This window comes from Oncorhynchus kisutch, linkage group LG18, assembly GCF_002021735.2.
Source record: "Oncorhynchus kisutch isolate 150728-3 linkage group LG18, Okis_V2, whole genome shotgun sequence".
In the NCBI taxonomy this organism is placed as follows: Eukaryota; Metazoa; Chordata; class Actinopteri; order Salmoniformes; family Salmonidae; genus Oncorhynchus; species Oncorhynchus kisutch.
Window position 1 is genome coordinate 67,216,323 of NC_034191.2, and position 26,119 is coordinate 67,242,441.

Sequence of the window (26,119 nt, forward strand, 5' to 3'; positions counted from 1 at the left end):
GGTTTCCATGGCCGAGCAGCCAAGTGCGGCTGGAGTGGTGTATAGCTCGCCGCCATTGGACTCTGGAGCAGAGAATACGTGTTCTCTGGCATGATGAATCACGCTTCACCATCTGGAAGTCCGACAGACAAATCTGGGTTTGGCAGATTCCAGGAGAGGGCTAGCTGCCCCAATGTATAGTGCCACTGTAAAATTTGGTGGAGGACGAATAATGGTCTGGGGCTGGGAAATCTTAACCTACAGTATACAATGACATTCTAGACGATTCTGTGCTTCCCACTTCGTGGCAACAGTTTTGGGAATGACCTTTCCTGTTTCAGCATGACAATGCCCCTGTGCACAAAGCTAGGTCCACTTGACTGGCCTGCACAGAGCCCTGACCTCAACCTCATCGAACACCTTTGGGATGAATTGGAATGCAGACTGTGAGCAAGACCTAATCGGCCAACATCAGTGCCCAACCTCACTAATGCTCGTGGCTGAATAGAAGCGAGTCCCTGGAGCAATGTTCCAACAACAAGTGGAAAGCCTTCCCAGAAGAGTGGAGGCTGTTATAGCAGCAAAGGGACGACCAACTCCATATTAATGCCAATGATTTGGAAGGAGATGTTCGACGAGCAGGTGTCCACATACTTTTGGTCATGTTGTGTATATAAAAAATATATATATACAGTACCAGTCAAAAGTTTGGACACCTACTCATTCCAGGGTTTTTCTTTATTTTTACTATTTTCTACATTGTAGAATAATAGTGAAGACATTAAAACTATGAAATAACACATATTAAATCATGTATTAACCAAAAAAAGTGTTGTATTTTATATTTGAGATTCTTCAAAATAGCCACCCTTTGCCTTGATGACAGGTTTGCACACTCTTGGCATTCTCTTGTGTTCTGACTATGATGGGGTCCCTGATGAATTTGCTATCACAAAAGGGGTGCCCAGACCCAAAACGTTTGAGAACCCCAGAGTTAATGTATCTGTCCTTTAGGAAGGAGAGAAATATTCAAACACACAGAGTGGCTACTTGTACCTGTCTTGTTGTCCAGCGGTGATGTCATACAGGTGGTTGGCCGCACCATCTGCACACGCCCGCAGGAGAGCTACAGAGAGAGAGAGAGACCTTGCTTAGCTGAAAGAGGTGGACGAATCTTGCTAAGATGTATATGTCTGTTTTGTGTGCAAACAACTTTTTGCTTTTATTTCCTATTGCTCCCAAACATAATGCATGTGTAACAATAGTAATAAAAAAAACTCCTTTCTATTTTGACCCAAAAACAAAATATGCGGTACCCAGATCCAACTTTTAATGTTATTCGTATTTTGGGGAATTAGAAGCATTCCGTTTGCAAATTTCACAATTTATTAATGCTATTCAAATTGAACCTGTGGCTTTATTAAGGAGTCTGTTTTTGTGTCATGGGGAAAGACTGCATAGGAGCAATAGAAGCATTCTCTAAGCACCTTGTTTAAAATAACCAATGCATTCAGCAGAGAGAGAGATTCTGTTTTAAACACACACGTGTGTCACAAGAGTGTTGTACTGGCAAACACACCGTGATAAGGAATGTAGCGCCCTTCTCTATAGGAACTTTCCCACTCTCAAGCACAGATTCAAAACATACCCCCAACAAAAAGGTGTGAGACAGCCATATCAGTACAGACCTAACAATGCTGTCTTAACTTTACACTGAAGGATACATTTTAGAATTTGATTATTAGTAGAGATGAGCACTGATATGGAAAGATACCAAGAAAGATCAAGATACCAATAAAAACGGTGTAAAATGTTCACTTCAGTATTCACCCCCACAGCTCTGCTGAGTTCAGACAACTGCTAATTGGCCAAACGGCCAGGTGTGAATATTCTGGAAGCCAACCAATCTCAAATCATCCACCTCTGATGGGCCATCAGCAGGGCAATTAAGTATGCTGACTTGATAGCCTGCACCAAGGTCTGAGAAAGAGTTTTGTGCAACGGTCATGTATGCTTTATTAAGCTAAGAGGAAAGAAAAGACAATATTATTGGTATCATATGAATGATCAATGTTGGTGCCCAACACTAATGAATATAAAAGCTACAAGATGAATACCTTTACTCCAGAGTGTGTGAAGACTGTCTTTTTCCAAAGGCTGGTTGAGAATGATCAGACATATTTTCTGTGTGCCTGTAGGGAGGCAGGGAGATAATTACTTGCATTTGTTACACAATACCAGATCTATTCTGAACCAGAAATGCAGGTCTACTTCAGAGAGGTGCTGTAAGGCCATAAACTGCTCTTCCTTCCACAACAGCTCTGAGAGAAATCAGATTCTACTTTAACACTCAGTGTTCTTGTTGTTTTAATAGTTTTAACCACAATGAGGATGAGCCAGACAGGAATCACGCTTTGGTTCGGAGATTAAACAGAAATGAGTTTGAACATTACCTACAGTTGGGTGTGGGATGATAGTCTACTATTTGCCTTTTGGGCTCCATTTTACAACAAGAGAATTCAATCATTTAAATGTTTTAGAGATATCAAATGCTTGCATCAGACAGCTCATTTCGGTTGAATGCAAATCAGTTATGCAACTGACTAGGTATCCCCTTTGCCCTTCTCCTTCCATAATGACTCACAGTACATCAAGAAGTATCACAATATGCAGTAGACTCCGTTGCACTGCACTCCAGCAGGTGCCAATAGTGCGAAATTTTGACTACGATGTGCATGGTTATATAACTAATATGAACCACCGGTAGCTAGTTAACTAGCATTCTCTACAAAAATGCCTACATTCGAGGGCCTCCCGAGTAGCGCAGCGGTATGAGGCACTGATTCGCAGTGTTAGAGGCATTACTACAGACCCGGGTTCGGGTCCGTAGCGGACTAAAGAATGTAGAGAAGCAGTGAAGTGTAGGAACAGGGCTTTCAGAATGATGAAAAGGTCCCATAATTACCAGCACCTGATTCAGAATAAACAAGCACAAGCAGTAGTAAGGAGGATCATTAGGACAGCTAAATAAGGAGGTGATGGTAGCTGTCTTCTTCAATGTAGAGATGGCCTATGATATGATGTGGAAGGCAGGCCTACTTATCAAGCTGAATATCATGGGGGTTGGAGGAAGGGATTATAACTGGATAAAGGATTACATTTTTGGGCGATCATTACAAGTGAGGGTAGAAAGCTTTATGTCAGAAAGCTATGAGGTAGATAATGGTACCCCCCAGGGAAGTGTCATTGGTCCTTTGTTATTCTTCATTATCACTGACAATGTATTCTCCCAGTTGAGATCTGATATTGGGATGTCATTATTTGCAGATGATGGGGCACTGTGGAAGAGAGGGAGAAATATTATCCATACAGCCAGAAGAGTTCATGAAGCGATTAGTGAAGTTGAGCGGGGGTCCCTCAGGTGGGGGGGATTCAAGATCTCAATTGAAAAAACACACTGTTTTTTTCTAGAAGGAAGGTTGGGGAGGAAATTTACTTGAAGCTGTATGGAAGGAATCTGGAGAGGAAGGTGTTTAGGTTCCTGGGTGTCTGGTTTGACACTCGAATGACATGGGCGGACCATATTAGTGTCAGAGTAGTTGTCAAAGGAAAGAAAATATTGAATATGATGCATTGCTTGTCAGGAATGAAGTGAGGGGCAGATAGAATGGCGTTGAAAATGCTATATATAGCACCCTTGGAAAGTATTCAGACCCCTTGACCTTTTCCACATTTTGTTACGTTACAGTCTTATTCTAAAATTGATTAAATAAATAAAAATCCTCAACAATCTACACACAATACCCCATAATGACAAAGTGAAAACCGGTATTTAGAAATGTTTGCAAATGTATTAAAAATAAAAAAACAGAAATACCTTATTTACATAAGCTAAGGAAGAAGCTGTTCAGGAGTAGATTCACTTGTATGTGAACATTTAAAAACACAATACTATGCTTTCTTGAATATATTCACAGATGGATGTAAGGACCCTAAACCAGGGAGGACAGGTGCAGCTTTAATGTTCCTGAGTTTAAGGTGGAAGTGATAAAAAGAGCAACGGATAATTGATCTTTTTACACAAAGGAGTTATTGGCCAAACTATTGGCTGCGGAGTTGGTGGAGGAAGTGAGGCCAAACAGGGTAGTCATGTGCTCTGACTCCTGTGCAGCACTGATGAGCTTAAATTAATTTGTGTCTCAGATCAGAAAGGATGTATTGTGTGTGGTTTTGCAGTGCTTGTATAGGGTGAAAAAGATGTGGGTATTTGTGATGTTCCTCTTGGTAACAGCTCATGTGGAAGTAGAGGGGAATGAGGAGGTCGATGTTATCGCCAAGCAGGCTCTAAAACATCTTAATGTTGAGATAGAACTGTTAATCAGTGAAGTAGAAGCCAGGGGGTTAATAAAAACAGGGGTTAAAAACAAATGGCAAGATTTGTGGATAAGGGAGGGAAATGAAAGACACCTGTATAAGATCTAGGAAAAGGTGGGTGCAGGGAGGTCCTTGGGCCGATAGAGAAGGGAGGAAAGTGTAATCACAAGGCTGAGACTGGGACATACAAGGCTAAATAGTACATTGAAAGTGGTGGGGAAACATCCGACTGAGGTGTGATCATTGTCAGGAGGAGATGGAGACAGTGGAACACGCTCTATTTCAGTGCCAGAAATATGGGAGGGAAAGGGAGAGATTGTTATTAGATTGGAATAGTAATGGGGAGGCAGGGTAGACTAGTGGTTAGAGCGTTGGACTAGTAACCGGAAGGTTGCAAGTTCAAACCCCCGAGCTGACAAGGTACAAATCTGTCGTTCTGCCCCTGAACAGGCAGTTAACCCACTGTTCCTAGGCCGTCATTGAAAATAAGAATTTGTTCTTAACTGACTTGCCTAGTTAAATGAAAATGAAAATAAAAAGAGCAAGGATTAAGTGAACTGCTGGGGAAATCTTCAAGGGATGTAGTATTTTATTATGTACTTCGTTTCCTTAGGGAAACGATAATATTGGGTAGGATTTAGACTTTCACTGTCTCTGGTCCACACTCCAGTCCAGTCCAGTTAGTGGCAGTACCTTAAAGTTGGTTGCCAATTGCCACATAAAAAACACAGAATAAGAAGTCCACCTCTTCCTTTTCTCGGCTCATTCCAGAGAGGATCTTCTTACAAGGAAATCTGTACGCAGGATAGTGTCATATAATGGGAGCAAAAGGGAGGAAGTTATGTTATCTAGGATGAGATTAGGGCATATGGGATTGAATTCCTCTTTGAAATTGATAGGGAAACATGGTACTGGAATGAGTAATGGCTGTATGACAGAGGAAACGGTTGAACAAAAGGAGAGGTTGTTTGACAGGGTCAGAGGTTGCACTGGAATGGGGAGTGGTTGGTATTTTGGGTGGGCATGATGGGAGTAGTGAGGTTTGTAGGAAATTATTTTATTTTAGTGGTATAGATCAGTGGTTCCCAAACTGGCGCGCGCCAGTTAAAGTTTTTTATTTAGGTTTTTTAGCCAATAGATATTGTTGTAATTTTTTTGTCACTCAAATATCACATAAATACACATTAGACATGAAAAAATGTACAGAATTACAAGAACATTTGCTTTAAACCTGTAAAATGTTCTCTGCATCCCATGACAAAATGTGTAGAATTGCAGAAAATAAGCTTTAAACCTGCTAAATTCTCTCCACCAACAAGAGGGGTGTGAACAATTTGTGTCATGAACAGTGCTTGTGCTCATAGAAATAGATGTAGCGTGTGCGCGCGCAGGGGTGTGTGGGATGTTCCCCAATGCTTCAAGGGGGAATCCTAGTGAAAACATTTGGGAACCCCCGTTATAAATAGGTCGTGACTGGCCTTGCACTCTAGTATAGTAGGTGTGTATGCACCCGTCAGTTGGTTGCAATCCGCCAATAGAAACTTAAAGAAGAAGAGGATTCGCTTGGTAAGAGCTCTATGTAGTGTATAATCGCAGAAGTATACCCGCTGCTAATCAATAGCTTGGAGCAGCTAGCCTCTCCATCTGGGTGCTATGCTGTCCCCCAACTCGGTTTGGCTTGTGCCATCTCGTTTGAGTTTTGTCCTTGTTTTGATAACAAATAAGAATTTGTTCTTTAACTGACTTGCCTAGTTAAAGAAAAAAGAATAACTATATCCATACTATGACCAATAAGCATACTACTCATTAACAATTTGTGTCACAAATAGTATGGTTAGTGCGGTTATGAGTATTCGAACACAGCTACGGAAACAGAGCAGCACGCACGTCGTGTCAACTTTTTTTACCAGTTGTTGGTTTTTCCATGAAACATCAACGCGCTAGAACTGATATGACAGCGACAAAGCATTGGAAAACAACTTTAGGCGCACTACAGCTCTTTAGATGAGTCCACAAAGACCACACTTAAAAATACATTAAATGTGGAGAATGATAGGGTACATTTTCATCTGTTGGCTATTCATTTCTATGCCATTGTAGGCTACTGTAATCTACCATTTGATACAATAAATATGTTGAAATGACGATATCACTGTAGCCTACCTGGAGCTGGCAAACTGATTTAATAGACAGCCTATAACGCTGCTTGTTGTTGTTGTTATTATGAAATTATTAATGGCCCTGTTTAGTTAATTAAATGGAAAGTTATCCATTGTGATCATGGTCACAGCTCTATCGCAACACTTAATGTCAGTTCATTGTGGACTTTTCCTTGAAATTCGATGTTGGGCTATCAGTGGCTATAAGCTACCTGCATCTAGCTCAGCAAACCATGGCAAAGTTAAATTGCAATTCTAAACCCAGATTTTAGTCAGTAGCCTACGCCTATTGAAATAACAAGTCAATCTCGCAAGGCCATTTATAAACATCTGGCACATAATAACGGCACAATTGCCAGAAAATAGCCTAACATAATTTTTTGAAGTTCATTCAAAGTGTTTCTTGCACAGAGATTTCGAAATCCTCTGTCCAACTTTCATCACACAAACTCTCCAGCCGGGGAGTTTGGGCGACCCTAAGCACACAGCCAAGACAACGCAGGAGTGGCTTTGGGACAAGTCTCTGAATGTCCTTGAGTGGCCCAGCCAGAGCCCGGACTTGAACCCGATCGAACAACAGCTACAATACCTATTTTGCCAATTGGCCTGGACACATTTTACTGCCGGTGACCCACCGGCCCTTCACGACTGGACTACCGACGTAATCTGCCCGATGGGGTTATTCAACTGGCCCCTCCGTTGCGGCGTCCCCTGAATGCCCATCTGCCTTCTATCCGCAAGCTGTCTAGAGCATACCGGCTGTTAGCTGAATAGATCCATCGGACAATTTCTTGGGCCACTATACCTATTTTTGCGAATTGGACTGGTCCCCTTTACCACAAGGAACCCTACTAATCCATCAATAAAGGTCTACCGACGTAAATGCACAAGGAGGCTCTGCACGAGGAGGCTATAAACAGACTTCCTCCGTCACGACGTCCCATGAATGCCCATCTGCTAGCCGCGGCCCGCTAGCTGTCTAGAGCATATCGGCTGTTAGCTGAATAGGTCCATTAGGCCAATTTCTTGGGCCACTATACCTATTTTTGCCAATTGGACTGGTCCCCTTTACCAAACGGAACCCTACTAATCCATCACGAATTGTCTACCGACGTAAACGCACGAGGAGGCTATAAACAGACTTCCTCCGTCACGACGTCCCTCTGAGGCCCATCTGCTAGCTTGCTATCCCTGGCCCGCTAGCTGTCTGAATCGTCTTGTCTCCAACCAGCCTCACTACTCACTGGACCCTTATGATCACTCGGCTACGCACGCCTCTCCTTAATGTCAATATGCCTTGTCCATTGCTGTTCTGGTTAGTGATCCTTGTCTTATTTCACTGTAGTCTCTAGCCCTGCTCAATATACCTTATCCAACCCTTTAGTTCCACCTCTCACACATGCGATGACATCACCTGGTTTAAATGATGTTTCTAGAGACAATATCTCTCTCATCATCACTCAATGCATAGGTTTACCTCCACTGTATTCACATCCTACCATACCTTTGTCTGTACATTATGCCTTGAATCTATTCTATCGCGCCCAGAAACCTGCTCCTTTTACTCTCTGCTCCGGACGTACTAGACGACCAGTTCTTATAGCCTTTAGCCGTACCCTTATCCTACTCCTCCTCTGGTGATGTAGAAGTTGATCCAGGCCCTGCAGTGCCTAGCTCCACTCCAATTCCCCAGGTGCTCTCATTTGTTGACTTCTGTAACCGTAAAAGCCTTAGTTTCATGCATGTTAACATTAGAAGCCTCCTCCCTAAATTAGTTTAAATCACTGCTTTAGCACACTCTGCCAACCCGGATGTCCTAGCCGTGTCTGAATCCTGGCTTAGGAAGACCACCAAAACCCCTGAAATTTCCATCCATAACTATAACATTTTCTGACAAGATAGAACTGCCAAAGGGGGCAGCGGTGTTGCAATCTGCTGCAGAGATAGCCTGCAGAGTTGTCTTACTATCCAGGTCTGTACCCAAACGATTCAAGCTTCTACTTTTAAAAATCCACCTTTGCAGAAACAAGTCTCTCACCGTTGCCGCTTGCAACCCAGCTGTGCTCCGGACACCATATGTGAACTGATTGACCCCCATATATCTTCAGAGCTTGTGCTGCTAGGTGACCTAAACTGGGACGTGCTTAACACCCCGGCCATCCTACAATCTAAGCTTGATGCCCTCAATCTCACACAAATTATCAATGAACCTACCAGGTACAACCCCAAAGCAGTAAACACAGGCACCCTCATAGATATCACCCTAACCAACTCTCCCTCCAAATACACCTCTGCTGTTTTCAACAAAGATCTCAACCTCATTGCCTGCATCCGTAATGGGTCTGCAGTCAAACGACCACCCCTCATCACTGTCAAACGCCCCCGAATACACTTCAGCGAGCATGCCTTTCTAATCGGCCTGGCCCGGGTATCCTGGAAGGATCCCGTCAGTAGAGGTTGCCTGGTTACTGCCTTAAATAAGCATGCCCCGTTCAAAAAATTAGAACCAGGAACAGATACAGCCCTTGGTTCTCTCCAGACCTGACTGCCCTTGAGCAGCACAAAAACATCCTGTGGCGTTCTGCATAAGCATCGAATAGCCCACGTGATATGCAACTTTTCAGGGAAGATAGGAACCAATATACACAGGCAGTTAGGAAAACTAAGGATAACTTTATCAAGCAGAAATTTGCATCATGTAGCACAAACTCAAAAAAGTTATTGGACACTGTAAAGTCCATGGAGAATAAGAGCACCTCCTCCCAGCTGCCCACTGCACTAAGGTTAGGAAACACTGTCACCACCGATAAATCCACGGTAATTAGGAATTTCAATAAGCATTTCCTAAGGCTGGCCATGCTTTCCACCTGGCTACCCCTACCCCGGCCAACAGCCCTGCACCCCCCACAGCAACTCTCCCAAGCCTCCCCAATTTCTCCTTCACCCAAATCCAGATAGCTGATGTTCTGAAAGAGCTACACAATCTGAACCCCCGGTCTCCTGGGTGGCGCAGTGGTTAAGGGCGATGTAAAGCCAATTCCTCCTTTGGCCGCTTTTCATTCCAGTTGTCTGCTGCCAATGACTGGAACGAACTGCAAAAATCACTGAAGCTGGAGACACATATCTCCCACACTAGCTTTAAGCACCAGCTGTCAGAGCAGCTCACAGATCACTGCACCTGTACATAGCCCATCTGTAAATAGCCCATCCAACTACCTCATCCCCATACTGTATTTATTTATTTATCTTACACCTTTGCACCCCAGTATCTCTACTTGCACATTCATCTTCTGCACATCTACCATTCCAGGGTTTAATTGCAACTACTGTAATTAATTTGCCACCATGGCCTATTTATTGACTTACCTCCCTTATCTTACCTCATTTGCACACAGTGTATATTGACTTTTTTTCTACTGTATTATTGACTGTATGTTTGTTTATTCCATGTGTAACTCTGTGTTGTTGTATGTTGTGTAACTCTGTTGTTGTATGTGTCGAACTGCTTTGCTTTATCTTGGCCAGGTCGCAGTTGTAAATGAGAACTTCTTCTCAACTAGCCTACCTGGTTAAATAAAGGTGAATAAAAAAAAAATTACATCTCTGGAGAGACCTGAAAATAGCTGTGCAGCGACGCTCCCCATCCAACCTGACAGAGCTTGAGAGGATCTGCAGAGAAAAATGGGAGAAACTCCCCAAATACAGATGTGCCAAGCTTGTAGCGTCATACCCAAGAATACTCGAGGCTGTAATCGCTTCAACAAAGTACTGAGTAAAGGGTCTGAATACTTATGTAAATGTGATATTTCAATTTTTGCTTTGTCATTATGGGGTATTGTGTGTAGATTGATGAGGGGAAAAAAATATTTTATCAATTTTAGAATAAGGCTGTAACATAAAAATGTGAAAAAGTTAAGGGGTCTGAATACTTTCCGAATGCATTGTACACTAGGTTTGTTTCCACTGGATTAAAAAGTTTGTTCAATGGAGAATCTTCATTGGAATTGTGTCAGTCAGTAGGACTGTAACTTCGCTAGTTAGCTAGCTTGGCTAGCTAGGCTTTATGTGGGTCAAGGAAACTGGCCCAAAGTATCTACTGCCTAACTAGTTAGTTATACGTGTAACTCTTTCTCCTTCCCTCCTGAGTTGGACTGCAAGCAGCAGGCTGGAGGTTTCCCCTGAGCCACAACACCAACACCAGCAGCCGTGGAGCCCCCACTGTAGGACAGAACCAGGGGGACCCAGAGCCCACACTGACTTAGATCAAGAAGTAAGAGGCTGGGTACTAGATGGGTCAGGTTGAGCAGGAGTCTGACTGCCAAGAAAACAAATACCAAACGATTACTGAAGGGGAGTTCATTTTTGGAGTTCTCAGAACAGCTTTCAGCATGAGAATTGTGAAGACAAGTGAACTTTCTTGGGTAAAGAATGCTGCTCTCTTGATTGAACATTATTATTTGGCTACTTACTAGTGCACTTGTCGTCAATAGTCAATATGCTAGCAGGCATGCTATTGTGTAAATACACAAAACCCTCTCAAAGGCAGGCACTCAACTCGGCCTACTTTAAAAGGTTATTTTATTTATTAGACATTTTGCAGGATGACATCTCGAGATGCACCATCTCGTTTTCAAGTGTCCAAAAAAACATTTAAAAAACAACACAATACTTAGTAAGAAGAAGAATATGGCAACTACTGTCTAATAATAATAACAATTAAATAATAATAAAAATGTACATAAACAACATAGAAAAGTTGTTGTACAACTACGAATAGGCCTACAACTAATAGAAACTATTGCTACACCTACCAATACAACTAATAAAAACTCCTGCTACAGATACAACTAATAAAAACTACTGCTATAACTAATACAAATTACTAATAAAACTAATAAAAACTACTAATACAACTAATAAAAACTACAGCTACAACAAATAAAAACTACTAATACAACGAATACAAATGACTGCTACACCTACAACTAATAGAAACTACTGCTACAACTACAACTAATAAAAACTACTGCTACACCTACTAATACAACTAATAAAAACTACAGCTACAACTACAACTAATAAAAACTACTAATACAACAAATAAAAATGACTGCTACACCTACTAATACAACTAATAAAAACTACTGCTACAACTAATAAAAACTACTGCTACACCTACTAATACAACTAATAAAAACTACTGCTACAACTAATAAAAACTACTGCTACAACTAATAAAAACTACTGCTACAACTAATAAAAACTACTAATACAACTAATAAAACTACTAATACAACTAATAAAAACTACTGCTACAACTAATAAAAACTACTAATACAACTAATAAAACTACTAATACAACTAATAAAAACTACTGCTACAACTTTTCGTGTATCCATTTGTTTTGTCTTGTTCCCTGCACACCTGGTTTTCATTCCCCAATCAATTCATATGGATTTATTCCTCTGTTCCCCATGTCTTTGTGTAGGATTGTTCAGTGTTACGTGTATTTTGATATTGTGGATATTGTTACGCGCATTACTTTTTGTCTATGTTCCGTGTTTTGGGCACATTTTATGTTACTTTGTGCTGCCATTTTGACCGGAATAAAAAGTGCACCTGTTCACTACACTCTGCTATCCTGCACCTGACTTCGCCTCCAATACACAATCCTAACATGGTGATGTTTTTATTAGTTAAAAACACAAACTATTTGTTCTTACATTTGAAAAATTATGGGCCATGGATTTCCCATTGAATTCACACTTTTTGGGTAGGTCCTACACCTCGAACATTCACACCTGGCATTATAACCCATCTGCAAACAGTTGTCTGGACAGAGGCATGCCAGTGAAAAGAAAAGCAAACATTTCACCCATTTGTCTGGGCGTCCATTGAATTCATATTGAGTGGGTAGGATTAAGCCCTCAGAAAATTCACACCTGGCCAAATGGCCAATTCAGCATTTTACAGTGCAAGCATTTGACTTGCATATACACTGAACAAAAATATAAACACAACATGTAAAGTGTTGGTCCAATGTTTCATGAGCTGAAATAAAAGATCCCAGAAATGTTCCATAAGTACTGAGGAGTATTTCTGTCTGTAATAAAGTCCAATCATTCTGATTGGCTGGGCCTGGCTCCCCAGCGGGTCGGTCGGCCTAGTTATCCTATGCGCTCCCAGGCCCACCCATGGCTGCGCCCCTGCCCAGTCATGTGAAATCCATAGATTTCCTTATACGAACTGTAACTCAGCAAAACCTTTGAAATTGTTACATGTTACGTTTATATATTTTTTCAGTATACAGTACATATTATATATTTTTTCAGTATACAGTACATATTATATATTTTGCGACTTGGAATTTTAATTTAGGAGCACCAGTGCGCCTCGAAAAATTAAGAACATTTATTACCTAAAAAAATGTATAATCTCAAATATCTTTTCGTTGTGCTCCTAAATTTCTTTGTATGCACCTACATTTTTCAACATAAGCGCCACGCACACATGCTCGTTGTAAGAAAAGGTCAGCGTAGAGCCCTGCCAATCCACAAACGGTTGTCTGGACAGAGCTGTGGAAATGAACATTCATACAGTTGTAGTATTTTTTTGTTTAACCACGATATTTATCGATAGAGTAAAAAATATGCAACCAATATCGATAGATTGATCAGTGCCCATCACTGTTACTCTTACATTACATTTGAGTCATTTAGCAGACACTCTTATCCAGAGCAATTTATTATTGACCCTCATTGGTAATGTGTCCATTCCTGTCTGCAGCTTTCACATTTCCAATGGAAGCAGACTTCTAAAACAGAACACTACAGCCACTGCATCGGTGTCCGCTGCCCTGGCAATAACACCTACTGTGACTACTGCCCTGGCAACAGGAAGACCGGTGATTACTGCCTAGGCAACAAGACCTCCTGTGACTACTGCCGTGGCAACAAGAAGACCAGTGACTACTGCCCTGGCAACAAGACCTCCCGTGACTACTGCCCTGGTAACAAGAAGACCGTTGACTACTGCCCAGGCAACAAGAAGACCGTTGACTACTGCCCAGGCAACAAGACCTCCTGTGACTACTGCCTTGGCAACAAGAAGACCAGTGACTACTGCCCTGGCAACAAGACCACCAGTGACTACTGCCCTGGTAACAAGAAGACCGTTGACTACTGCCCAGGCAACAAGACCTCCTGTGACTACTGCCCTGGCAACAAGAAGACCAGTGTCTACTGCCCTGGCAACAAGAAGACCAGTGTCTACTGCCCTGGCAACACAAGGCAACAAGACCACCGGTGACGTCTGCCCTGGCAACAAGAAGACCGGTGACTACTGCCCAGGCATCAAGACCTCCTGTGACTACTGCCGTGGCAACAAGAAGACCGGTGACTACTGCCCAGGCAACAAGACCTCCTGTGACTACTGCCCTGGAAACAAGAAGACCAGTGACTACTGCCCTGGCAACAAGAAGACCAGTGTCTACTGCCCTGGCAACAAGAAGAACAGTGTCTACTGCCCTGGCAACACAAGGCAACAAGACCACCGGTGACGTCTGCCCTGTCAACAAGAAGACCCGTGTCTATGGCCCTGGCAACAAGAAGATCGGTGACTACTGCCAAGGCAACAAGACCACCAGTGTCGTCTGCTCTGGCAACAAGACTACTTGTTGCACTGGGAACAAGTCTGGCCAGAAGAAATGAGCTATCTGTATATTGAACATTTGTAATACCTTTAAAACAACTCCATATTCATCATAACATCATTTGTATTACTACTAACTCATCAATCTTTTGTGCTGATATGTTATAACAAATCTGTTACTATACTAATGATGCTTTGTCCGTTTTCATAGAAGGCAGTTAGAGATTTTAACATTCTCGGTGGTGAGGAGATCAGATACAAAGCCTGGCGAAAGGTGAAGATACAACTTTGTATTTATACACTACATATACAAAAGTACGTGGACACACCTTCAAATTAGTGGATTCGGCTATTTCAGCCACACCCAATGCTGACAGGTGTATAAAATCGAGTACATAGCCATGCAATCTCCATAGACAAATATTGGCAGTACAATGGCTTACTGAAGAGCTCAGTGGCTTTCAACGTGGGTCTGGCATAGGATGCCACCTTCCCAACAAGTCAGTTTGTCAAATTTCAGGAGATTCATGAAATGTGTTTCCATGGCAGAGCAGCTGCACACAAGCCTAAGATCACCATGTGCAATGGCAAGCGTCAACTAGAGTGGTGTAAAGCTCGCCGGCATTGGACTCTGGAGCAGTGGAAACGCGTTTCTGGAGTGATGAATCACGCTTCACCATCTGGCAGATGGACGAATCTGTGTTTGGCGGATGCCAGGAGAACAGTACCTGCCCTAATGCATAGTGCCAACTGTAATGTTTGGTGGAGGAGGAATAATGGTCTGGGGCTGTTTTTCATGGCTCGGGCTTGACCTCTTAGTTCCAGTGAAGGGAAATCTTAACGTTACAGCATACAATGACATTCTAGATGATTATGTGCTTCCAACTTTGTGGCAACAGTTTGGAGAAGGTCCTTTCCTATTTCAGCACGACAATGCCCCTGTGCACAAAGCGAGGTCCATACCGAAATAGTTTGTCGCGATAGGTGTGGAAGAACTTGACTGGTCTGCACAAGCCCTGACCTCAACCCCATCGAACACATTTGTGATGAAATGGAACGCCCACTGCAAGCCAGGCCTGATCCCCCAACATCAGTGCCCAACCTCACTAATGCTCTTTAGGCTGAATGGAAGCAAGTCCCGCAGCAATGTTCATACATCTAGTGGAAAGCCTTCCCAGAAGAATGGAGGTTGTTATAGCAGCAAAGGGGGGACCGACTCCATATTAACGCCCATGATTTTGTAAGGAAGATGTTCAACAAGCAGCCGTCCACATACTTTTGGTCATGTAGTGTATGTGTGTATATGCCTAGTCAACCAACTGGGTGCCAGCTTTACAAATGGGGAGTGGCCCATGAAAGACTGTTTTGGGAGATAATGTATTGGTGTCTATTGGTGACAGGCTTTTAAATACCTTGTTTTTTATTACACTATCATCTCTTGATTAATGTCATTTCAAGGACTACCGTCATTTTATCAAAGGAAACTTGTACTTTCTGTTGAGAGGATTTTTTCAATGACCGTTCAAGTTTTGGTACTGCGGACTGTTGTTTTCTGTTTTTCAGTCGTACGTTATGTTCTGTGTTTTTATATATTTTTTAAAAACACTTTGAAAAAGTCGGAATAGTTATTTCAAGGACTCTTAAATGGGCACTGGTACAACAATAGTCAGCTACTATGGTTGAAGAAATCCCTCTCTCTCTCTCTCTCTGTCAGTTATCTGTCAATCCAGTCTGACAGTCTATATACTTTGATGTCTCCTCTTAATGAGGATCTGTTGACAGCAAGAGAGCCAAGCTGTTTTCATCAACTCTCATTTAGTGTCTTATTGCAGATAGCCGTCTGTCACTTACACATTATCATATAACCCAAATGACTGTGCTAAGGGAATTTGTGTTCATTAAAATACAATGGAACATTCTCCTAATAAATTAGCATGCTGGACTCATAATACGATCCTAATACACCTCATGGAATACCTACGTGTAATAAATATGTAGCGCTAGTCTAGTGCTGAGCGATTAGTGTTTTTTTAGGTCTGATTCGGTTAGATTATTACAAAATAATGACAATTTTAATTGATTTCAATTATTTTTAATTAATAAGTCTCATGATGGTAGTGACTGCCCATTACTGCTTATCAATTATTAACTATTTATTAACATTATTTGACTTTAATAAAATATTTCAGTTGTGTATTTTACATTAGTTTTATTTGATGACTTATTTCATTCCAAGTCCTCATGTCTATAGAGCTGCTGCCTATGCCGTCTGAAAAAAATCACTGTTTTGTTGTTCTTCAAAATAAATACGGCATTTTTATGACTGCTGAATAACAACTATGAGTCACTTAGATAACTTGCAAAGCAACAGCTGTTCTCTCTATATCGCCTCACCATCATGCAGTCTTTCCTCTTCTGTAGCAGGCGTAAGAGAAGCACAGACTGGACAAGTAGATGAGCAATGGATTATGGTAGAATATTGGCCAGTTGGAAACTACAACTCCGTACTATATCGCAAAGTTCAGTCTGGATCTGATTTATCTCTGGAGAAACTGCAATGTGCACATTGAGTTCACAGAAGAACAAAAACTAAAACTAAATGGAATTCAAATAATTGAACCTACATAGGTGAATTAGATGTTTAAAAAACTAAAAATAACCAGCATTTTGATGAATCACTCAGGACTAAGCTAGTCTCATGTCAGAAGAGTCTGACTCATGAGTGGAATGGAGAAATGGTGAGGGGGAGATCAAGAAAGAGAGAGGGGAGAAGAGATAATACAAAACCTGTGAGTTCTCTACAAGCACAAACAACATGTCCAACACACTCAGATGTCTGGAATATGGTATTATATCTTCAATAAAAATAATAATCAGATATGGTCCTTTCTGCAATTGAACATCACCGATATAGAGCCATATAGCAGAATGAAAAGCCTGTTTCAGAACAAATTTGCCTGCACTCACTTGCACAGAGAGCGCACGTGAACCCAAACACACACACGCGAACGCAAACACACACACATGAACGCAAACACACACACGCGAACCCAAACACACACACGCGCACACACTTCTAGGCAGTATATTAACAGTAGATAACAGTGATTTAGGAGTGTCTCATGAATTCATCGCCCCTCTTTTCCTCCCTATTCTGAATTTCAAAACCAACAAGAGAGTGGGATAAGGAAGGATAGAATGTGTGTAAACTACAGGGGGAACAAAGCAGCGATATTTTAGCCCTCTGTTAAGTGCAGGACCATGTCAGAGTTATTCCAGACCATGTTAATAGATGTGTGTCTCTTGTTTTGCCTTGAGCTCTGCTCTCTGTAAAAATAGTCAAGCCCAGGAAAACTCTAGGGGCTGGAGGTGTTTAAACAACTCAGACACTCAGTCCCACTTACTGTGATAGGAAAATACTTTGGCTACCGTGAATTGTCTTAGGAGTTCGACTTCTATGTTATCTACTACAATATATCTGCAGGTCAAATCACTGAATTGTCTTAGGAGTTCGTTTTCTATGTTATCTACTACAATATATTTGCAGGGCAAATCACTGAATTGTCTTAGGAGTTAGATTTCTATGTTATCTACTACAATATATCTGCAGGTCAAATCACTGAATTGTCTTAGGAGTTAGATTTCTATGTTATCTACTACAATATATATGCAGGTCAAATCACTGAATTGTCTTAGGAGTTAGATTTCTATGTTATCTACTACAATATATCTGCAGGTCAAATCACTGAATTGTCTTAGGAGTTAGATTTCTATGTTATCTACTACAATATATCTGCAGGTCAAATCACTGAATTGTCTTAGGAGTTCGTTTTCTATGTTATCTACTACAATATATTTGCAGGGCAAATCACTGAATTGTCTTAGGAGTTAGATTTCTATGTTATCTACTACAATATATCTGCAGGTCAAATCACTGAATTGTCTTAGGAGTTAGATTTCTATGTTATCTACTACAATATATCTGCAGGTCAAATCACTGAATTGTCTTAGGAGTTAGATTTCTATGTTATCTACTACAATATATCTGCAGGTCAAAATCACTGAATTGTCTTAGGAGTTAGATTTCTATGTTATCTACTACAATATATCTGCAGGTCAAATCACTGAATTGTCTTAGGAGTTCGTTTTCTATGTTATCTACTACAATATATTTGCAGGGCAAATCACTGAATTGTCTTAGGAGTTAGATTTCTATGTTATCTACTACAATATATCTGCAGGTCAAATCACTGAATTGTCTTAGGAGTTAGATTTCTATGTTATCTACTACAATATATTTGCAGGGCAAATCACTGAATTGTCTTAGGAGTTAGATTTCTATGTTATCTACTACAATATATCTGCAGGTCAAATCACTGAATTGTCTTAGGAGTTAGATTTCTATGTTATCTACTACAATATATCTGCAGGTCAAATCACTGAATTGTCTTAGGAGTTAGATTTCTATGTTATCTACTACAATATATCTGCAGGTCAAAATCACTGAATTGTCTTAGGAGTTAGATTTCTATGTTATCTACTACAATATATCTGCAGGTCAAATCACTGAATTGTCTTAGGAGTTCGTTTTCTATGTTATCTACTACAATATATTTGCAGGGCAAATCACTGAATTGTCTTAGGAGTTACATTTCTATGTTATCTACTACAATATATCTGCAGGTCAAATCACTGAATTGTCTTAGGAGTTAGTTTTCTATGTTATCTACTACAATATATTTGCAGGGCAAATCACTGAATTGTCTTAGGAGTTAGTTTTCTATGTTATCTACTACAATATATTTGCAAGGCAAATCACTGAATTGTCTTAGGAGTTAGTTTTCTATGTTATCTACTACAATATATGTGCAGGTCAAATCACTGAATTGTTTAGATAGGCTACTTCAATGCATGATGCCCAACATAGCCCACAACAAAGAGGAAAAACTGAATGGCTGCATTATGCAGTGAAAAACTCCTGTATGTGCCTGTGTTCACTCCAGACCTGACTGTCCTTGACCAGCACAAAAACATCCTGTGGCGTTCTGCATTAGCATCAAATAGCCCCCGTGATATGCAACTTTTCAGGGAAGTTAGGAACCAATATACACAATCAGTTAGGAAAGCTAAGGCTAGCTTTTCAAAACAGAAATGTGCATCCTGTAGCACAAATTCAAAAAAGTTCTGGGACACTGTAAAGTCCATGGAGAATAAGAGCACCTCCTCCCAGCTGCCCACTGAACTGAGGCTAGGAAACACTGTCACCACCGATAAACACTGTCACCACCGATAGCATTTTTCTACGGCTACAAATCTGGACCCTCTCATTCTAAAATTATTTGCCGAGATGGTTGCAACCCCTATTACTAGCCTGTTCAACCTCTCTTTCGTATTAACTGAGATCCCCAAAGATTGGGAAGTTGCCGCGGTCATCCCCCTCTTCAAAGGGGGAGACACTCTAGACCCAAACTGCTACAGACCTATATCTATCCTACCCTGCCATTCTAAGGTCTTCTTTGGACGAGCTTCAATGCCATACAACTCTCCTGCTCTTAAATGCATGCTTCAACCGATCGCTGCCTGCACCTGCCCACCCATCCAGCATCACTACTCTGGATTAGAGGTCGACCGATTATGATTTTTCAACGCCAATACCGATTATTGGAGGACCATAAAAGCCAATACCAATTAATCGGACAATTTTTATTTATTTATTTGTAATAATAATGAAAATTACAACAATACTGAATGAACACTTATTTTAACTTAATATAATACATCAATAAAATCAATTTAGCCTCAAAACAGTTTGTAAATAATAAGTAAATAATGAAACATGTTCAATTTGGTTTAAATAATGCAAAAACAAAGTGTTGGAGAAGAAAGTAAAAGTGCAATATGTTCCATGTAAAATATGTGCCATGTAAGAAAGCTAACGTTTAAGTTCCTTGCTCAGAACATGAGAACATATGAAAGCTGGTGGTTCCTTTTAACATGTGTCTTCAATATCCACAGGTAAGAAGTTTTAGGTTGTAGTTATTATAGGAATTATAGGACTATTTCCCTCTATACCATTTGTATTTCATTAACCTTTGACTATTGGATGTTCTTATAGGCACTTTAGTATTGCCAGTGTAACAGTATAGCTTCCGTCCCTCTCCTCGCTCCTCCCTGTGCTCGCACCAGCAACACAACGACAATTAGCACGCGCTAACTAGCTAGCCATTTCACTTCGGTTAAATGAGCCTCATCTCGGGAGTTGATAGGCTTGAAGTCATAAACAGCACAATGCTTGATGCACAACGAAGAGCTGCTGGCAAAACGCACGAAAGTGCTGTTTTAATTCATGTTTACGCGCCTGCTTCTGCCTTCCACCGCTCAGTCAGATACTTGTATGCTCAGTCAGATTATATGCAACACAGGACACGCTAGATAATATCTAGTAATATCATCAACCATGTGTAGTTAACTAGTGATTATGATTGATTGTTTTTTATAAGATAAGTTTAATGCTAGCTAGCAACTTACATCGGTTTACTGCATTCGCGTAACTCCTTGTCGAGTGCAAAGAGAGAGAGGCAGGTCGTTATTGCGTTGGACTAGTTAAGGTTGCAAGATTGGGTCCCCCGAGCTGACAAGGTGAAAATCTGACGTTCTGCCCCTGAACAAGGCAGTTAACCTACTGTTCCTAGGCCGTCATTGAAAATAAGAATGTGTTCTTAACTGAATTGCCGAGATAAATAAAGATTAAATAAAGGTGTAAAAAAATATATTTTTTTAAAATAATAATAATTTTAAAAAATCGGCAAATCGGCGCCCTAATTAATCGGCAATTCCGACCTCTACTCTGAATGGTTCTGACTTAGAATATGTGGACAGCTACAAATACCTAGGTGTCTGGTTAAACTGTAAACTCTCCTTACAGACCCACATTAAGCATCTCCAATCTAAAATTAAATCTCGAATCGGCTTCTTATTTCGCAAACAAAGCATGCTTCACTCATGCTGCCAAACATACCCTCGTAAAACTGACCATTCTACCGATCCTCAACTTCGGCGATGTCATTTACAAAATAGCCTCCAACACTCTACTCAACAAATTGGATGCAGTCTATCACAGTGCCATCTGTTTTGTCACCAAAGCCCCAAATACTACCCACCACTGCGACCTGTATGCTCTCATTGGCTGGCTCATCGCTTCATACTCATTGCCAAACCCACTGGTTCCAGGTCTTTGCTAGGTAAAGCCCCGCCGTATCTCAGTTCAATGGTCACCATAGGAGCACCAACGCGCTCCAGAAGGTATATTTTACTGGTCATCCCCAAAGCCAATTCCTCCTTTGGCTGCTTTTCCTTCCAGTTGTCTGCTGCCAATGACTGGAACGAACTGCAAAAATCACTGAAGCTGGAGACTCATATCTCCCTCACTAACTTCAAGCACCAGCTGTCAGAGCAGCTCACAGATCATTGCACCTGTACATAGCCCATCTGTAAATAGCCCATCCAACTATCTCATCCCCATATTGTTATTTATTTATCTTGCTCCTTTGCACCCCAATATCTCTACTTGCACATTCATCTACTGCACATCTATCACTCCAGTGTTTAATTGCTATATTGTAATTAACTCACCGCTGTGGCCTATTTATTGCCTTACCTCCCTTATTTGACCTCCTTTGCACACACTGCATATATACTTATTTTCTACTGTATTATTGACGGTATGTTTGTTTATTCCATGTGTAACTCTGTGTTGCTATATGTGACAAACTTCTTTGCTTTATCTTGGCCAGGTCGCAGTTGTAAATGAGAACTTCTTCTCAACTAGCCTACCTGGTTAAATAAAGGTGAAATATATATATATATATTTTTTAAGTGTGTCTGTCAGAGAGAGAGAGGGAATACAGTACCTGTAGGCAGCAGACAGTCTAAAGGAGTGAATTCATCCATGATCATCCAGATGTTCCGTCTCTTCTGCAGAAGTACTCAACTGGAACAGAGAAACACACACAGTCACTCCATACTATTCTTTCTTCCTTTTTTCTTTCTTTCTTCAAAGTTCATCAAACCTTCAAAATAATTGACGATGGCCTAAAGTATCTGAAACCCAACAGTTTGAAAACAAGTAACAAACCATTATCATAAACTCTCACTATTAAGGCAATTCATCCCAATTACATGTCAACAACATACCATACCTGCCAAGCCAAGAGGCAGACTCTAGAAGGAATAAGTTAACGGAACAGGTTTCCCAACATTCTAACAACCTCTGACCCCAACACTGATTGCTTATCTGAGCGTTGCAAAATAATTTAATCTCTACTCTGCAACCTGAACTTTTGATCAGTTAGCCATTGGCAGCTTCATACCAGTTAGTTCCATCTCAGCAATATGAAGAGTGGTGGGAATAGTTCTGAAGGATTATTTGAGGTTAACTGAAAGTGACAGAGAGGCAGATACTATGACAACGGTCAATATATTGTGAGGTTTACATGTGACATGGTTAAAGACAGATGGTGTCAACAGGTTCCCATTATACAGAAGAAATGCTGTAGGGAGTAAAATAATCAACAAACACAACAACAAAAAAACAAGTACAAACTGTTTTGATTTTTCTCTATCCTCCCTGATTCAGAATATACAGGATCATTTTCATAGTCATGGCACGCTTTGTGTAAGAGCTATTGAAGATTGAAAGACCCCAAAAATAAAAATAAATTTGTCCATCTTCCCGATTGTGAATAAAAAAACGAATATTCAATATTAACTCATTTTACCTCGGTAAACCGGGAGTCGGCAAGGACAGAGATGCCGAGTTTGCTCTCACATGCTTAGATACACAAACACATTACAATCACGATTTACTCGCAACACATCTAGCTATGTGACTTTGGTAGAACAATTATGTATGTCGTATTTAGGTGTAAATTCATACTCACTGAGTAAAGTAACTAACGGCAAGAGTTCCTGGTCAGATTTGTGTGCAGTCAACAACAGCTCCGGATCTGACAGCAAGATATCCTGCTCTGGTGGAAAAGGTCCATAGACTCTGTGATGGCGCCATCTATCGGTGAACCAACATAAAATATAATAACAATATGCCGGGTATGACTTTTAGGTTATAGGTCCATCTATCCAGTACTGAGAATGAATCCTAGATCTGTGTCTCAATCAAATTTGAATTGTAACATATTTCGTAAACAACAGGTGTTCACTAACAATAAAATACTTACTTACGGGCCCTTCCCAACAATGTAGAGAAAAATAAAATGGACAAACAGTAGAAAAATAAAACATGTAATAATAAATACACAGCAAGTAATGATAACTTGGCTACATAGCCGGGGTGTCAGTACAGAGTTGCTGTGCAGGGGAGTACGAGGTAATTAAGGTATGTACATACAGTGAATTCAGAAAGTATTCAGACCCCTTGACGTTTTACACATTTTGTTACGTTACAGCCTTGTTCTAAAAGTGATTCAATAAAAAAATGTCCTCATCAATCTACACACAATACCCCATAATGACAAAGTGAAAACAGAAAATACCTTTTTTACATAAGTATTCAGACCCTTTGCTATGAGATTCGAAATTGAGCTCAGGTGCATCCTGTTTCCATTGATCATCCTTGAGACATTGTTGGAGTCCACCTGTGGTAAATTCAATTGATTGGACATGATTTGGAAAGGCACACACCTGTCTAGATAAGGTCCCACAGTTGACAGTGCATGTCAGAGCAAAAACCAAACCATGAGGTCAAAGGAATTGTCCGTAGAACTTCGAGACATGATTGTGTAGAGGCACAGAACTGGGGAAGGGTACCAAAAATATTCTGCAGCATTGAAGGCTCCAACAACACAGTGGCTTAATTGGAAGAAGTTTGGAACCACTAAGACTTTTCCTAGAGCTGGCCTCTTGGTCAAACTAAGTAATCGGGGGTGAAAGGGTCTTGGTCAGGGAGGTGACCAAGAACCCGATGGTCACTCTGACAGAGCCCTAGAGTTCCTCTGTGGAGATGGGAATACCTTCCAGAAGGACAACCCTCTCTGCAGCACTCTATCAATCAGGCCTTTATGGTAGAGTAGCCAGACGGAAGCCACTCCTCAGTAAAAGGCACATGACAGCCTGCTTGGAGTTTGCCAAAAGGGACCTAAAGAACTCTCAGACCATGAGAAACAAGATTGTCTGGTCTGATGAAACCAAGATTGAACTCTTTGGCCTGAATGCCAAGCATCACGTCTGGAGGAAACCTGGCACCATCCCTATGGTGAAGCATGGTGGTGGCAGCATCATGCTGTGGGGATGTTTTCAGTGGCAGGGACTGAGAGACTAGTCAGGATCGAGGTAAAGATGAACGAGGCAAAGTACAGAGAGATCCTTGATGAAAACCTGCTCCAGAGCACTCAGGACCTCAGACTGAGGCGTAGGTTCACCTTCCAACAGGACAACAACCCTAAGCGCACAGCCATGACAATGCAGGAGTGGCTTCGGGACAAGTCTTTGAATGCCCTTGAGTGGCCCAGCCAGAGCCCAGACTTGAACCCGATCAAACATCTCTGGAGAGACCAGAAAATAGCTGTGCAGCGATGCCCCCCATTCAACCTGACAGAGCTTGAGAGGATCTGCAGAGAAGATTTGGAGAAACTCCCCAAATACAGGTGAGTCATGCTTGTAGCATCATACCCAAGAAGACTCGAAGACTCAAGGTTGTAATCGCCGCCAAAGGTGCTTCAACAAAGTACCGAGTAAAGGGTCTGAATAATCATGTAAATGTGATATTTCAGTATTTATTTCGCAAAGATTTTTTTTAAAAATGTTTTTGCTTTGTCATAAACGGGTATTGTGGTGTAGATTGATGAAGAAAAAAAACAATTTAATCAATTTTAGAATAAGGTAGAAACGTTTAAAAAATGGGGGAAAAGTCAAGGGGTCTGAATACTTTCCAAATGCACTCTATAGCTAGAAAGAAAGTGACAGTTAATAAATAGTAGCAGCAGCGTATGTGATGAGTCAAAAAAGTTACTGCAAAACGGGTCAATGCAGATAATCCGGTTGGCTATTTGGTTAAATATTTAACTAAATATTTACCAGTCTTATGGCTTCGGGGTAGAAGATGTTCAAAGTCCTGTTGCTTCCAGACTTGGTGCGTTGGGACCGCTTGCCATGCAGTAGCAGAGAGAACAGTATATGATTTGGGTGGCTGGAGAGTTTGACCATTTTTAGGGCCTTCCTCTGACACCGCCTGGTATAGAGGTCCTGGATGGCAGGGAGCTCGTCCCCAGTCATGTACTGGGCCGTACGCACTACCCTCTGTAGCTCCTTGCGGTCGGATGCCAAGCAGTCATGCAGTCTGTCAATATGCTCTCAACTTTTTGAAGATCTGAGGATCCATGCCAGTCGGGCTCCTGAAAGGGAAGAGACTTTGTCTTCACAAATGTATTGGTGTGCGTGGATCATGGTAGATCCTTAGTGATGTGGACACCGAGGAACTTGATGCTCTCGACCCGCTCCAATACAGTCCCGTCGATGTGAATGGGGGCGTGCTCTGCCCTCCGTTTCCTGTAGTTCACGATCAGCTCCTTTGTCTTGCTGACGTTGAGGGTGAGGTTGTTGTCCTTGCACCACACTGCCAGGTCTCCTCCCTATAGGAGGCAATCAGGCCTATTACCGTCGTGCCATCGGCCAACTTAATGATTGTGTTGGAGTCGGGCCTCCCGGGTGGCGCAGGGGTTAAGGGTGCTGTACTGCAGCGCCAGCTGTGCCACCAGAGACTCTGGGTTCGCGCCTAGGCTCTGTCGTAACCGGCCCTCGACCGGGAGGTCCGTGGGGCGATGCACAATTGGCATAGCGTCGTCCGGGTTTGGCCGGTAGGGAAATCCTTGTCTCATCGAGCACCAGCGACTCCTGTGAAGGGCCGGGCGCAGTGCGCGCTAACCAAGGTTGCCAGGTGCACAGTG

At 41.5% G+C, this 26,119-nt stretch overlaps 1 protein-coding gene across 7 annotated transcripts in view; it reads right to left on the minus strand.

Moving 5' to 3' along the window:
• tpk1 (thiamin pyrophosphokinase 1) overlaps nt 1-23,200 on the minus strand; it is a 62,907-nt gene extending 39,707 nt beyond the window's left edge. For 2 of the 7 annotated variants that reach the window (XM_031796549.1, XM_031796543.1), the window contains exons 1-4: nt 23,102-23,200; nt 22,073-22,152; nt 2,097-2,171; nt 1,036-1,105 (exon numbers count right to left, since the gene is read on the minus strand). In XM_031796549.1, the coding sequence (XP_031652409.1) occupies nt 1,036-1,105; nt 2,097-2,171; nt 22,073-22,118 (191 nt within the window). In that variant the 5' untranslated portion in view covers nt 22,119-22,152; nt 23,102-23,200. Of the gene's footprint in view, nt 1-1,035; nt 1,106-2,096; nt 2,172-22,072; nt 22,153-22,360; nt 22,397-22,939; nt 22,993-23,101 lie in introns of those variants that run through there. The other 5 variants (XM_031796550.1, XM_031796546.1, XM_031796544.1 and 2 more) reach the window with 5 other exon arrangements.
• Nucleotides 23,201-26,119: the final 2,919 nt, after the last annotated feature.